This window comes from Chiloscyllium punctatum, chromosome 39 (genome assembly GCF_047496795.1).
Source record: "Chiloscyllium punctatum isolate Juve2018m chromosome 39, sChiPun1.3, whole genome shotgun sequence".
Lineage (NCBI taxonomy): Eukaryota > Metazoa > Chordata > Chondrichthyes > Orectolobiformes > Hemiscylliidae > Chiloscyllium > Chiloscyllium punctatum.
In genome coordinates this window covers 67,577,332-67,594,701 of record NC_092777.1, presented here as the reverse complement: position 1 = coordinate 67,594,701, position 17,370 = coordinate 67,577,332, and the positions used below count along the sequence as shown (strand labels likewise).

Genomic DNA, 17,370 nt, shown 5'->3' with positions numbered 1-17,370 from the left:
GCTAACAAGCTAGCAATTGTACTAGCTAAGAAATGCATCTTAAAGCCTTTGTGCAATTTTGAGAGAGCACTGTACTGTCAGAGGTGCTGTCTTTTAGGTTAGATATTAATTAAATGCTCTGTCTGCCCTCTGAGGTGGACATAAATATTCCAATGTACTATTCAATGAGAAGCAGGAAAGCTCTCCATAATGAAAGATCACAGAGCTGAAATAGTGGTTGGGATATTGAGGTGTCAGGAGCTTGTCAGCCAGATGGTGAGCCAGTGAAACAGACACACTACCAATCTGTCCAGAGACAGCCTACTGAACCACATGCTAATCAGCCAGGGAGAGGATCGCAGGCTGCAAGTACCCTTGAATCAGCACTGTGAGGGTGGAAATCCCACTGAGTGAGAACTGCTCTCCAAAGAAAGGTTGGCAGCTCCTGCACTCAGCAGCACCCAAAAACGGGCCATGTTTGCTGTCAGATGAGCAACCTCAGAGTCCCAGGATCACAGAGGTTATAGGACAAAGATAAGTGGTGAGGAAGAAATGGGTTTTCTATAGATGGGGGTCACCAGAAAAAGGATGACAGAGGAGTTGGAAGCAAGGGTGGGACTGGTTCCCAGATGGCACCCATCCATTCAATCGTCAAGTCCCTTGAGAACGCACTGATTTCCTTTCACTGAGGAAGTCACCCACCTTTTCTACTCCAAACTCCACCTACAATCCACATCCCTACTATCCCCTTTCCAACCCAACGAGGTCATAAGCTGCCCAAAGACTAAAAGCTGCATCTCAGAAACAGGAAGGGAGACACAAGTCCCATACAGTATGCAGACAATTATCAAACCAAATAACTACTTTTGATTTGGCAGCAGGATATGAGTGATATTGGCAAGGCTATCATTCCTTCCCTCGCTTATCTGAAATGATGGTGGTGGACCTTCTCTTGGAACCTCTTTAGGTCTTTCAATGAAGCTGCTTCCAACATCTTATTCAGGACAATGGTCATGATTTTAGCCAGCTATGCTAAAAGAAGGCCACGACAGAGCAGATGAGAACATTCCTAAGCTGGAAAAGCTGACTTGTTCAAAATCAAATGATATATAGGCAATGTTCTTGAATAAGTCATTTTACATAGGCAGCAGGGTGTGGACTGGGATCACTGAGTCATAGAGATATATATCACGGAAACAAACCCTTCGGTCCAACTTGTCCATGTCGACCAGATATCCCAAATTAATCTAGTCACATTTGCCAGCATTTGGCCCATATTCCCCATAAACCCGTCCTATTCATATACCTATCCAGATGCCATTCAAATGTTGTAATTGTATCATCCTCCACCACTTCTTGCAACTTATTCTCTCCATGCATCATCTGGCATGAAATAAATTGCCCATTTTATGTCAGTTTTAAACCTTTCCGCTCTCACCTAAAATTTACGCCCTCTAGTGTTAGACTCCCACACCCCAGGGAAATAATCTTATCTTCAGCGTATCCACGCCTCTTATGATTTTATAAACCTGAGGTCACTCTTCAGCCTCTGACACTGCAGGGAAAATAGTCCCAGCCTGTTCAGGCTCTCCCTATAGCTCAAACCCCCTAATGGAGAAAATGCTTGAATCTATTAGCAAGGCATCTAGATAGAAATTGTTCCATTGGGCAGTAGCAGCATGAGTTCATGGAAGGCATGTCATGCTTAACTAATCTGCTTGAATTCTATGAAGACGTTATGAACACAGTGGTCAATAAGAACCCAGGAGATTTGGTGAATCTAGATTTCCAAAAGGCATTCAACAAGGTGCTGCACAAAAGGCTGCTGCACAAGGTAAAGATGTAAGGCGTTACGGGTAATGTATTAGCATGTATTGAGGATTGGTTAACTAACACGAAGCAAATAGTGCTGATAAATGAATACACTTCTCTGGTTGGTGACCAGTGACTGGTGATGTGCCTCAGGGACCAGTGTTGAGACTACAATTATTCACAAGTTACATTGATGATTTGGACTTGGCGATCATGTGTAGTGTGTCAAGATTTGCGGTTATAACAACAAATAAGCCAGCATGAATTTGTTTCAGAAAGGCAATAATGTACACAGCGACAACTGTTCTCCACAGTATTCACAGGGTCTGTGTTCTGTGTGACAGGGACTAATGTTCTCTTCGATGTGCACAGGAACTGCTGAAGTCTATGGTCTGTAAGATGAGTGGTAGAGCAAAGTGTGCAAAAGACAGTGAAACTTTGCAAAGGGACATAGGTAGTTTAAGTGAGTGGGGTAAAGGTCCAGCAGATTAAGTACAATGTTAATAAATGTGAAGTCATCCATTTTGGCAGGAATAACAGTAAAAAGGACTACTGCGTGAATGATAAAAAAATTGCAGCATGCTGCTGTGCAAAGAGACCTGGGTATCCTTGTGCATGAATCACAGAAGGTTGGTCTGAAGGTGCAACAGGCAATTACTCCACTTGCCCGCCATCTCATCATAACCCTTAATTCCTTTACAAGAAGGCAAATGGAATTTTGTCCTACATTGCTAAAGGGATTGAGATGAAAAGCAGGGAGGTTATGTTGCAGGTGTACAGGGTGCTGGTGTGGCCACACCTGGAATACTGCATATAGTTTTGGGTCTCCTTAATTGAGAAAGAATGTACCGGCAGTACAGGAGGTGCAGAGGAGGTTCATTCAGTAGATTCCGATATTGAGGTGGTTAGCTAATGAGGGGAGACTGAGTAGATGGGGTTATATTCATTGGAATTTAGAAGAATGAGGGGAGATCTTATAGAAACATATAAAATTATTGAAGGGAATAGATAAAGTAAAAGTAGAGAGGATGTTTCCACTGCCAGGTGAAACTAGGACAAGAGCGCATAGTCTCAAAATCAGGGGGAGTAGATTTAGGATTGAATTGAGAAGGAACTTCTCCCACGGGATTGTGAATCTATTGAATTCCAAGCCCAATGAAGTAGTTGAGGCTTCTTCATTGAATGTTTTTAAAGCTAAGTTTTTGAACAGTAAAGGAATTAAGGGTTATGGCGAGATGGTGGGCAAGTGGAGCTGAGGCCACGAAAGGATCAGCCATGATCTTATTGAATGGCGGAGCAAGCTCGAGGGGCCAGACAGCCTACTCCTGCTCCTGTTTCTTTTGTTCTTATGTTCTAATTCATGGTACATCCTTGCAAATATTTTCTGAACCGTTTTAAGTTTCACAACATCCTTCCTACAGCAGGGAGACCAAAATTATATGCAGTATTCCAGAAGTGGTCTAACCAAAGATCCTGTACAGCTGCAACATGACCTCCCAATTCCCATACTCAGTGCACTGACCGATAAAAGCAAGCATACCAAACGCCTTCTTCACTATCCCATTCACCTGGGACTCCACTTTCAATGAACTGTGAACCTGCACTCCAAGGTCTCTGTTCAGCAACACTCCAAGACCTTACCCTGAAGTGTATAAGTCCTGCCTTGATTTGCCTTTCCAAAATGCAGGACCACACATTTGTCTAAATTAAACTCATCTGCCAATACTTACTCTATCTGATCAATATTCCATTGTACCCTGAGGTAATCTTCTTCACTGTCAACCTCCACCCAAATTTGTGTGAGGTGCAGAACTTTTAAAAAGTTGAAAACAATATTGCTGGTCATTGCTTGACATCTGCTATGGCAATTACGGACAGACTGTGTGTGTGTGTGTGTGTGTGTGTCAGTCACATGTTGAAGGATCCATTCCTTTAACTTGGGCTTAACTGTCACAGGACGGAAGTAGTTTCCACCCAGTACGTCACTGAGAACTTCAGTCTGGCTCTGCATTTCCTGCACTCTCCCATATCCTGCCTTCCATGCTAATCATTCCCGTGAACTTCCTCCCTGGCCAATTGCCCATTGAATCAAACTTGCTAGGGTCATTTTTGGAAATCAAACATGTCCTTCTCAGCTCTTCCCTCATGGTTTGGTGGAAAAATGCCCTGCACAATATGATATGAAAGCGGAGGTATCAAGATCCGCCTCTCTCTCATTACAATGTGGGTGCCGATTAGAATGTTGTAAATGGTCTCAGAGTCCAGTTGCTGTGAGAATAGACAAATGAGTTAGAATTACTATTCTGAACAAACTGCTATTCTTAATTGCATGTGAGCAAATGTCAGGCTAGATTCACAACCAAGTTCAGCCAGGATACCCAGATTCTATTCTACCAGAATGCTTTATCTACGCTAGAATGCTAAAGATGATCATTTGGTTCAGATTCTGGACAGTGCTAATAAATAGTTAAACAAACTAGAGTCAGTCACATCAAGAGATGAGGAAGATTATTGAGAGGTGAATATTCTCTCAGTCCAGTAGAAGGCACACTCCAGTTTCCATGCATATGTTTAAGGGTTGCTATCAACAGAGTAAAGGGGATCATTTAGTTCCACGCACCATCCAAGTCTTTTTTCCTCACCACGATTAAATTCTATTTTAACCGTATATCATTTTATTCACCTTTTGTTCCAAGACTATTCAAGGTAACAGCATGAGTTATTTATGACTGTGTTTTGTCGATCAGACTGTCATTGGAGGAGAAACAGGCAACTGAAACATCAAGCTACTGATATGCAGTGGCCGCAGTTTTGTGGCTCATGCTGCAAAGACAGAAGTGATCCACAATCCCTCTTATTCATGCCACAATATCCTAGTTTACTAACTGTATCTTTACTGAACTTAACTGCTGCTGAAATAACTCCAGGCAGACTGGGATCTCATCACCAAGTCACCCTTTACTTACACACGAAGAGTCCTTCACATTGATCCAGTTCTCTCAGAGCCAGCTCTCAGAGTGAACAAAACCTCTGACACTCCTGTTTTTTTTTAATAAAAACAAAGATTTCAAAATGAACTCCTCCTCAATGGGAAGACACCAACAGAATCAGGAAACTCCTGTTTATATTTGTCAGCTAGCATTCCCTAATTCAATCAGATTAACTGAACCAATTGAGGAACTCATGTTCTATGAGGTCCAGCTGGCTGACCTTGTTACAATTACTACATCTCTTCCCCATGAGTCTGAGGACAAAAGCCAGTTCTATTTTTTTTGCAGCTTCTCCTGGAGCATTTTGGCACTGGGTCATATTCCTCCAACTCTGCCTCTGATACAGGCAGTGTGTAATGCACAGCAGCTCACTTCTTGCACCCGGACCATCTCAGAGATTGTCTTCTCACCATTAGTGCCTCTGCTGGAGCTCTCCCTTTGGTTGTATGAGGGGCGATCCTATAACCAAATAGGAACCGGTGAAGGTATAGACTGTTTCTTTACACCTGTCTTCAAAGTTTGGAGTGCTGTCTCTGCCAGACCATTGGATAATGGAGCTGTCCTTATATGATGAATACCTTTCAACTTCAGAAAATACTAAAAGTCCCTTGCTGGTAAACAATGGACAATTTTCTGTGACTGGGAATCCAAAAGGACGCACACAGTTTTTCTATCATAGTCCCTAAATTCTATGCACTTTCAGCCATTTGAGTGGGTGTCCACAATAACTAAGGACATTTAGCCCACAAAGGGAGCTGTGGGGAAACTGCTGGCAGTAATTTTCATCCTCACTCTGGACACTGCACCACCAACATGGCTATGTCTGCATCCAATCATGATCACTGGAAGCGACATCTTCATTTTCTGGAACATCCTGGTGAAGTTCAGCAGAATCTGGCAGTGATCTTTGTTTGGGACAATCATTCTTGCTCCCCATAATAACATGTTGCCCTCTCTTGCGATCTAGTCTCTCTGGATCCAAAAAGCTTTCAATTCTGGTTGTGATGGCCCTTTGGTTACCTCCATCACCACCAACTGTTTCAGTTTTATAAAGACCGGATCTTTCTGCGTCCAAAATCTGATATTGTCAGCTGTGAATGGAAGTGAGTCCAGAATATTTAAAACCATTATGGACTCTTCAAGTGACTGTACCACCACAAGTGTATCTGCCAGCAGAAGGCAGCTCAATGCACTCTCATTTGCTATTTGGCCCTTCCAGACAGTGTTCCAACTTGTAATTATAAGCACTTAGTATTACAGTTGAATTCCACTTGAAGATAAGGGCAGCACTGTCTTGACCTCTTTAAGTAAACCTAGGAGGGTTTTGTGGCCCATTATTATTACAAACTTGCATCCATAGAGGTATTGGTGGGACTTCCGGACTCCAAATATGACCACCAAACCTTCCTTATTTGCCTGGTTCTATTAAGGATCTGCATTAGTCAAAGTCCTGGATGTATATGCTATTGGGCGTTCCTCTCCATTGAGCCACTCAGCTAGTACTACTCCCATGCTGTATGGGAGACATCGTACTTCAATACCAGATCTCAGTTGAGATCATAGTGTGCGAACATTTGGAGGAGGATTGCTGTTTCCTCACTTCCTTGAAAACTATAGTTTAGCTACATAAGTGTTTCCAAGGCTGAACCTTTTTAAGAATTAAGGCAAAGGTGCCAGGATGGAGGCCAGATTACATATGACTAATAGTCACCATCACTGACGTGGGAGCCAGGACATGTTTGGTCGACCTCACTTTATCTTCTAAACGTATGTAACGGTCTTGTCAGTTCCGCACTCCAAGTAGGTGCACCTGGGGTGCCTGGAACACATTTTTCTCTTCTAAGGCATACACCTGCCTGGGAGAAATGTCTAAGGACCATGTCCAAGTCTTCCTTGTTATAAGCATGTCATTCAGATAAATGTCAACCAGGGGTAGATCTTGTAAAATGTTCTCCACCATCCTCTGAAAGTTTACACTGGCTGACAATACTCCATACAGCTGTCTCAAACATTGGTACAAACTCAGTCTATCCAACTTATCTTCATAGCTAAAATCCCCCATTCCAGACAACATTCTGATAAACCTTTTCTGTATCCTCTCCAAAGCATCCATATCCTTCTGACAGCATGGTGACTAGAACTGTGCTCATTATGCCAAGTGTGGCCTAACTAAAGTTCTATAAAGCTGCAGCATATCTTGTCTATCCTTATACTCAAGATCCCTTCCAATGAAGGCAAGCATGCCATAGACCTATTTTTACTGCTTTATCTACCTGTGCTGCCAGCTTCAGTGATCTGTGGGCCTGCACAGCCAGAGCCCTCTGCATATCAATACTCTTAAGGGTTCTGTCATTCACTATATAATTTCCACCTGCACTGGACCTTCCAAAATACATCACCTCATATTTGTCCAGATTAAATGCCATCTGCAATTTTTCTGGTCATGCTTCCAACTGACCTATATCTTGCAGTATCTTCTGACAAGCCTCTGCCAGTCATCTTAACATTGTCAAAAATCCCGATATAGATTCCCCTGGTTCTCAAATTGCGGAGTAAGACCAGTAGTATCTCAGAATTCAAAGAGGCTTGTGGTCGTAATATTCCTTAATTGAATCTGTCATTTCTTGATAGGTTTTAGTATCTGGAGCCTCAGGGAAAGTTGGGCTCCTAATAAGCGAAAATACTGCAGATCCACAAACTGTTAGGAAAATTACTTATTATTTTTCATCTGCCCCAATGTCATTTGCCCAGAAATAAAAAACATTCTTTGCACTTACTGGGCCCACTCTTCGACATAAGGATTGAATGAGTCAAGCTTCTCAAATAATGGCATGATGTCAGAAATGCTTACCCCAATTCAAAGACAAACTGAGAGATTACCTTAGAGAGGTTTATAAAATCATGAGGGGCATAGATAGGATAAATAGACAATATATTTTCCCTGGGGTGGGGGAATCCAGAACTAGGGGGCATAGGTTTAGGGTGAGAGGGGAAAAACATGAAAAGGGACCCAAGTGGCAACTTTTTCATGCAGACAATGGTGTGTATATGGAATGAGCTGCCAAAGCAAGTGGTGGAGGCTATTACAATTGCAGCATTTAAATGGCATCTGGATAGGTATATGAATAGGAAGGGTTTAGAGGGATATGGGCTGGGTGCTGGCAAAAGGGGCTAGATTGAGTTGGGATATCTGGTCAGCATGGATGAGTTGGACTGAAGGGTTTGTTTCCATGCTGTATATCTCTATGACTAAATGACCCCAGGCCACACGCTGCTGCCTATGCAAAAAGGACAAATGAATGACTTATTCCAGAATATTGCCTACATTTCATTTGATTTTGAACAGTAAGTCAGCCTTTCCAGTTCAGGACTGTTCTCACCTGCTCTTTCCGGGCTTTCTTTCAACATGGGGTGGCTAAAATCCCCCTTAGTCCAGGAATATCTACATTTGGGACAACACCCACACCTTTCACCTCCTCCGAGACTTTCATTTCCCCGGCCCCCTCACTTATCTTCACCGTGGACATCCAGTCCCTCTACTCATCTATCCTCCATGACAAAGACTTCCAAGCCCTCCCAACCAGTACCCTTTCACTGACACCTTCATCCACCCAACTGAACTGGTCCTCACCTTCAACAACTTCTCCTTCCAATCCTCCCACTTCCTCCAAACCAAAGGGGTAGCCATGGGCACCCACATGGGCCCCAGCTATGCCTGCCTCTGTTGGGTATGTAGGGCAGCCCATTTCTGCAGCTACACCAGCACCATCCCCTACCTTTTCCTCCACTACATTGATGACTGTATCAGCACCACCTTGTGCTCCCACAAGGAGGTTGAACAGTTCATCAACTTCACTAACACCTTTCACCCAGACCTCAAATTCACTTGGACCATCTTGGATACTTCCCTCCCTTTCCTGGACATCTCCATCTCCAACTCCGTCGACTGACTAACCACAGACATCTAATACAAACCCATGGACTCCACAGCTACCTGGACTACAGCTCCTCCCACAGTTCCTCCTGTAAAAACGTCATCCCTTATTCCCAATTCCACCGCCTCTGTGGCCTCTGTTCCTAGGACTACCAATTCCACCATGGAAAATCCCAGATGGCTTCCTTCTTCAAAGACCGCAATTTCCCCTCCCATGTGGTAGATGATGCCCTCCAGCGCATCTTCTCCACTTCCCACTTTTCCAACCTTGAATTCCCTCCCAACGAACAAAGGTCAGAATTCCCCTGGTCCTCACCTTCCACTCACCAACCTCACATATCACATCATCCTCTGTCATTTCTGCTGCCTACAAACACACTTCACCACTGGGGATATATTTCCCTCCCTACCCCTATCAGTCTTCCATCCACAACTCCGTCACATCCACACATTCCCCACTCCCCCCCCACCCCAACCCACTCCTGTCACCTTCCTCTGCCACTGTAGGAAGTGCAAAGCCTGCGCCCACACCTCCCCCCTCATCTCCATCCAAGGCCCCAAAGGATCCTTTCACATCCAACAGAAATTTACCTGTACTTCCACCCATCATCTGCTGTATACGTTGCACCTGATGTAGTCTTCTCTACATTGGGAAAACAGGACGCCAACTTGTGGATCATTTTAGAGAACATCTCTGGGACATCTGCACCAACCAACCCCACCGCCCTGTGGCTATACACCTCAACTCCCCCTCCCACTCCACCAAGGACATGCAGGCCCTGGGTCTCCTCCGTCGCCAAAACCTAACTACCTGACGCCTGGAGGAAGAACGCCTCGTCTTCCACCTTGAGATCCCGCAACATTACAGGATTAATGTGGATTTCACTAGTTTCCTCATTCCCACCCCCCCCAACTTATTCCAGTCCCAAGCCTCCAACCCAGTACCGCCCTCTTGACAAGTCCACCTTTCCCATCTATCCGCTCCACCCTCCTCTCCAACCTATCTCCTCCACCTTCATCTACCTATTGAATTCCCAGTTACCTTCCCCCTTGCCCCACCCCCTCCCATTTATCTCTCAGCTCTCCGCGCCCCCACTCTCCGGCCTACAAGTCTCATTCCTGATGAAGTGCTTAAGCCCAAAATGTCGATTCTCCTGCTCCTTGGATGCTGCCTGCTCTGCAGTGCTTTTCCAGTGTTACACTCTCAACTCTGATCTACAGCATCTCCAGTCCTCACATTCTCCTGGCTAAAATCGTGACCATTGTCCTGAATAAGATGTTGAAAGCAGCTTCATTGAAAGACCTAGAGAGGTTCCAAGAGAAGGTCCACCACCACCATCTCAGATAAGTGAGGGGAGGAATGATAGCCTTGCCAATATCACTCAAATCAGAACTTAACATTCCCACACAAGCTGCAAGCAGCTAGAATATTAGAGAATTTGCACCTCTCATTTATTCAGCAATAATATATTCCCTAAGTCACTTGTTTGGCTCAACTGGTTGGATGGTTGTTTTATGAGGTAGAATGATGTCAACAGTATTCCCAAATCAGTTGGAGTTAACACAACAGACTCTCCTTCTCAACTTCTCCCATCATCTGAGGTGTGGTGACTCTCAGGTTAAACTACCACCAGTCATCTCTCTCTAATGAGAGAGCATCCTTATGGTCCAAAAGGACAATAACAATTTTAATTTACTATCCTCAAGACACTATCAAATAAATATCCACAATCTTCTTAATGATGGTGAGTGCATTGTTGCTGGATTACGCTATAAATATTTGAAATTCACCTATCCTGATGTTTTCTGACTTTTAGCTCACATCAATCAAATTTCTGTTGGCCGATGGTATCCTAAATTGAAGGGATTTAAGTGATTAAACTGAGTAGTTTTAAACCCTGCTGTTCAAGCTCTGAGTAAAAGATTAATGTATTTTTATCATAAAGTCAGCCTGCCCACTTTAGCTCCTGAAACTGAAATGACTTCTCTGACTTTGTGATAACAATGTTTTAGTATGGAGCACTGAAACATAGAGGAATAAATGGAGTTTTATCTGGAGATAGACCCTGTAACTTTGAACCTGATTATACTTGTGGCTAGTTATGTTATTCTATTATTGCTTTTCCTTATTTCATGCGTTTTATATGATTGCAGAGGTAAAGACCCCAGTGAGGAATATGGTCCTGAGATGGACCAACCCATCCAGTCTCCAATCCAGTTGGTGGTGATGCAAAACACAGTGGATGCTCGCTGCATTAACAACAAACCCACCATCACAGAGCATAAGTGTGAGTTACCAGGATCACGAAGCACTTTGGTCTAGAAGAGACCGGTAGGAAAACTGAAAAGGCAGTCACCACTCTGCATCGTGGCTTGATGCTGATCACTTCCATTTTAATTGCCCATGGATGTACAGGTGAGTCTGAGTTGAGGTCTGAAGTTAACTAATGAAGCTAGGAAAAGTATATAGCTGTTATAATCAGATTATAAAGAATAGCAGAGAACGACAAAAATTTAATTGAGGAAAAGAAATGAGAATATGAAAGGAAATTAGCTGGAAATATAAGGGATAGGATAGGAAGAATTTCTAGAGGAATCAAATAATAAAAATATCAAATAAAGAGATTGTTAGTCTTCTTGAGAATGAAGAGTTAATGGTAGATAATAAGAAATAAGATGAAGTGAACAAATATTTTGCTTATATTCACTACATAGGATACAAAATTAAATTCCAGTAATAGCTGTACTTCAGGAAGTGGAAGGGAGAGAGAACTTACTCCAATTATAATCACTAGGGAAGGTTTACTGAGCAAGCTGATGGAGCTGTGGGGTGTCAAGTCCGTAGGTACCGTTGACTTCAACTTAGATTCCTAAAAGAATGGCTAATAAGATAGTCAAGGTATTGCTGTTAATTTGCCAGAATTCCTTCAAATCTGGAAAGGTTTCATCAGAATGTAAAATTTCAAATATAACTTCTCAATTCAAGAAATGAGGGAAGCAGAAAACAGGAAGGTATAGACCAGTTAGCTTGATGTCTTTTGTGGGGAAGTGTTAGAATTAATCATTAAGAAAATTATAGCTGGACATTTCAAAAGAATCATAGAATCCCTACAGCGAGGAAAGAGGCTGTTCAGCCTATCGAATCTGCACTGACTCTCCAAAGAGCATCCCAACCAAAGAGGCTTCAAGGTAATTAGGAATATTCAACAGAGTTTTGTGAAAGGGAACTTATGCCTAACCAATTTGTTGCAAGTTTTTCAAGGAATAACAGTGGAAAGGGGGAGCCTATAATACAATAGCATCGATAGAAAATCGGTTGGCCAGCACAAAACAGACAGAATGCATAAATGGATCTTTTTTCTGATTAACAGTATTTGACGAGTCAGATCACATAGTGATCTGCACTGGAACCTCAACATTATTAATTAATGATTTAGACAACTTTTTTTACACAGAGGGTGGTACGCATATGGAATGAGCTGCCAGCAGAAGTGGTTGAGGCCAGTCCAACATTTAAAAGGCATTTGAACAAATACATGGATAAGAAAGGATTAGAAGGATATGGGCCAATGCAGCGAAATGGGGTTAGCTTGGATGAACATTTTGGTTGACATGGACCAGTTTGGGCCAAAGGGACTGTCTCCATGCTGTAGGATTCTATGACTCTATGATAGCAGCAAAGGCATGATAGCTAAATTTGCAAATGATACAAATGCAGGAAAGTATGTTATGAAGGGAACATAAGGGAGTGAGTGAGTGAGTGTCTGAGTGAGCAAAAATCTAGCAGATGGAATGTAATGTAAGAAAATATGGAATTGTTCACTTTGGCAAGAAGAATAAATAAAACAGAGCATTACCTAAGTCGACAATGACTACAGAATGCAGATCTTAGTGTTCCAGTACAAGACTAACAAAGTTGGTATAGAGGTACAGCAAGTAATTAAGAAGGCTAATGGAATGGTATCCTTTATGATGAGAGGAATTGAACATAAAATTAAGATATGCTATGCTTCAGTTATACAGGGCATTAGTGAGACCACACCTCAAATACGGTGTGCTGTTTTGGCTTTCTTATTTAAAGAAAGATGTTAATACTTTGGATGCAGTTCAAATTGGACTACTAACTGGAAAGAACTGATTGTCTTATGAGGGAAGCCTGGAGAGACTAGGTTTGTTTTCCCTGAGGTTTAGAAGATTGAGGACTGACTTGATTGGCGTGTACAAAATTCTGAACAGTTTTAACATCTCTTCTATGTCCATCTTGTCAAGAAAAGCAAAATACTGTAGATGCTGGAAATCTGAAACAAAAACAAAGCGCTTAAGAAACTGAGCAGGTTTGCAGCATCTGTGAAGTGAAAAACAGAATTAACATTTTGAGCCCAGTGCAACATCATTCTAAAGAAATGTTCCAGCTTCACACAGGTTGACACCATTGAATCCCTGCAGTATAGAAGCAGGTTATTTGGCCAGTCAAGTCCACACTGCCCCTCCAAAGAGCAAACCACTTAGATCCATCGCCCTACTCTATCCTGGCTAATCCACCTAGTCCGCACAACCCTGGACACTATGGGCAATTTAGCATAGCCAATCCACCAAATCTGCACATCTTTGGACAATGGAAGGAAACTGGAACACCCAGAGGAAATCCATGCAGACACTGGGAGAATATGCAAACTCCACACAGACAGTCACTCAAGGCTGGATTGAAACCCAGGTCCCTGACACTGTAAGGCAGCAGTGCTAACCACTAAGCCAATGTGCCACCCTTATTTTGAGATATACCTACTACAGCTCCTGCACTCTTCACTGAGGAAAGGTTGAATGGGTTCAGATTATATTTATGGAGGTCAGAAGAATGAGGGTGGAATCTGATGGAAACATATAAATCTCTGACAGGTCTAGATATGGTAAGCCACAAGATAGATGTTCCTGATGATTGGAGAGTCTGAAACAACAGGTCACATTGTAAGAATATGGGGAGACCATTTAGGACTGAGAGGAGAAGAAATGTCTTCACCTAGATAATGGTGAGCCTGTGAAATTCTCTGCCACAGAAAGTGATTTCACGAGTTAGATATAATTTTTATGGTGAAAGGGATTAAAAGATATGGGGACAAATGCAGGAATAGGATAGAGTTGGATAATCAGCCACGATCACATTGAATGGCCAAGTAAGCTCAAAGGGCTGAATGACCTCTTCCTGCAGTTTTAAAAAATGTTTCTATGGTAGAGTTAGGGATATGCCAGGCTTTGTGTTGCAGTATAATTCTGCTGCTGGTAGTCCACAGAGCCTCTTCAGTTGCCCAGTCTTCAGTTGCTAGATCTGTCTGAAATCTATCCCATTTAGCATGATGATAGTGCCACATAATGATAGAGGGTATCCTCAATATGAAGACAGGACTCTGTCTTCACTAGGAATATATGGTGGTTATTTCTACTGATATCATCATTGACAGATGCACCTTGAGCAGGCAGATTGGTGAGGATAAAATTGAGTATGTTTTTCTCTCTTTTTCGTACCATCTTCACTTTCACTTTCATCACCTTCCATAGACCCAGTTTGAAAACCATGTCCTTCAGGACTGGATCAGTTGATAAGTAGAGCTTTGCCAAGACACTCTTGATGATGAATGATTGAAGATGCCCACCCAGAGTACATTTTGCACTCTTGCCACCCTCAGTGCCTTCTCCTCCAAATGGAGTGGTACTGATTCATCTGCACATGGTAATCAGCAGGCGTTTCCTTGCCCACATAGTCCATAGTCACTATTGTGAACTTTAGATTAGATTAGATTAGATTACTTACAGTGTGGAAACAGCCCTTCGGCCCAACAAGTCCACACCGATCCGCCGAAAAGCAACCCACCCAGACCCATTCCCCTACATTTACCCCTTCACCTAACACTACAGACAAGTTAGCATGGCCAATTCACCTAACCTGCACTTTTTTTTGGGCTGTGGGAGGAGGAAACCCACGCAAACACGGGGAGAATGTGCAAACTCCACACAGACAGTCGCCTGAGGCGGGAATTGAACCCAGGTCTCTGGCGCTGTGAGACAGCAGTGCTAACCACTGTGCCACCGTGCCGCCCATTTCCAGGGCTATTCCCTCCTGACTATGTACCACTGTGTCATGACCTCTGTTGGGTCTGTCCTGTCATGGATGGTAGTATTGTTGTCTGGGTGGTACCACTCTGAGTATGGCCACCAGGATACATGAACACCAACTAGCCACAAAAAGACATGACCCTCTCTCACTCGTATCCTCACATACAGATGAGGAAGGACACCACTGTGAGTGGGACAACACATCCATCCTAGGACGAGCCAAAGATACGCACGAGAATTCCTAGAAACATGGCATCCCAACCGGAACTCTATCTACAAACACATCGAGTTTAGACTCCATCTACCACCCCCTGAGAAAAGGAACAGAAAATGAGTTCACCACAGGAAATAACATCACCACAGAAAATTACATCACCAACCCAAAGAAACCCAAACATATAAATAGAAAGCAGGAATTTTCAGCATTGCTGTGCCTGAGGCTCACTGAAGATGTTACCTAGTAGGGTAATGAAACGTCTAGGAATGAACCTTCCAGCTCAGTGAGCAAACCTACATCCAAAATCAATAGCAATGACGGGTCCAAATACCTTTCCAAGTCTTCAATGAGAACCCAATTTCTGAGTTCCCGCATACCTTTGACAAGCAGTATCAATCATGGTCACAAAGGCAGTACAATAGTTATATTATTTGTGACAAGGTGATCACCTCTTGACTCTTAAAACCTTTCCACTGTCAGAAGGCACATGATAGAACACTCTCCAGTGACCTAAGTGGGTGTCGCCACAAAAGGACTCATGAAACAATACTCTTCCAGGATAAAGTAGTCCACTTGATAATACTCCTACCTCCTAAATCCTGATCCATTTCTTCCCCAATCATGTTCTTAGGTTACAGAATGTACTATTTACTATGCTAATATTGTATTAACAACACTTCCCACAATCACAACCCCTTACTACCATGAAAAAGAGTAGTAATATCACAGAACTCCCTCCAAGTCACTCAACACCTCCCATTTTTCAGAGGCATTTGTTTGGGTAATTTCCTGGAAATTCCATTTCAGGTGCCACAAGAGTTACAGGTAGTTCTTATTTAACATTGCCGATCTAACATACTCTTCAATATTGAGTTACATTAATATTTATGGGTTTATATCTTGTATTGCATGCCATGGCATCATCCACATCAGGACCCAATCCACAAGCCTTGGTAACTTAATCAACATCATGAGAAAGCCAATGCCACAGACAAGTGGAACAACGAAAAAGATCCAGTCCAATTTCTGGGCGTTACAACATTCCTGCTAGCTTCAGGTATGAAACTTGGAAGTTCTTGGAGGTTGTGAGATCTTGGAAGTTCTTGGAAGTTCAGATGGCCCAGGTTCATGTGGAAGACTTGGGATATCCCACCAGCCTTATGGTATTGGTTTCACACTCACAGGAATCAGATTCACTAGAGAGGAAGAAAAGGACAACCAATTCCCATTCCTAGACGTGATGGTACAGAGAACACCTAATGGAGAATTCACCACAAAGGTATACAGGAAAGCCACACACACAGACCAAGTCCTGAACTATGAAAGCAACCACCCCAATACACACAAAAGAAGTTGCATCAAGACACTGTTCAAAAGGGCCACAACACACTGCAACACACCAGAACTGCAAAAAGAGGAAGAAGAACACCTCTACAATGTATTCACCAAAAACGGATACCCGCGCAATTTCATCAACAGATGCCTAACGGAAAGACAATGAAATGAGGACATGCCACAACCCAAAGAACTAGCCACGTTACCATACATCAAGAACATTTCTGAACTGACAGCCAGACTACTACGACCACTAGGACTCATAACAGCACACAAACCAACAGCCATTCTCAGACAACTCACCAGGACAAAGGACTCAATACCCAGCATGAGCAAAACCAATGTAGTGTACAAATCCCATGCAAGGACTGCACAAAACACTACATAGGACAAACAGGAAGACAGCTAACGATCCGTATCCATGAACACCAACCAGCCACGAAATGACCAGATATCCTTAGTAGCCACACACGCAGACGACAAGCAACATGAGTTCGACTGGGACAACACTACTATTATAGGACAAGCCAAACAGAGAACAGCCAGGGAATTCCTACAGGCATGGCACTCATCCACAGATTCTATTAACAAACACATCGACCTGGACCCAATATACCGGCCACTGCAGCCGACAGCTTGAACTGACAACTGGGAGCGGCAGAGACAAACCACTACAAAAGCCGGAGGAAACATCACAGAAGCGCTTCACAGGAGGCTCCCAAGCACTGAGGATGTCACCTAGACAGGGGACGAAACGTCTGCAACACAAACTCCCAGCTCGGCGAACAGAACCACAACAACGAGCACCCAAGCTACAAATCTTCTCACAAACTTTGGTTTCATCAGCTACTACATAATGGCAACTAAACAAGCATATTTGGGGCAGCGAGAACAGCAAGAGAATGTCACATGGATAATCATGTAAATAAAAATGCACTGATAGAGTTATTTGTTTTCATTCATCAAATGTGGGCACCACTGGCTGTACTAGTATT

At 43.1% G+C, this 17,370-nt stretch overlaps 1 protein-coding gene across 1 annotated transcript; it reads left to right on the top strand.

Annotated features, from left to right (window-relative positions):
* Positions 1-10,756: 10,756 nt before the first annotated feature.
* On the top strand, positions 10,757-10,963 carry smim36 (small integral membrane protein 36; the record flags this gene model as incomplete). Its single annotated transcript, XM_072559048.1, has 1 exon — positions 10,757-10,963. A coding segment is annotated over exon 1 (207 nt), but the record flags the coding sequence as incomplete, so codon positions are not given.
* Between the last annotated feature and the right edge of the window lie 6,407 nt (positions 10,964-17,370).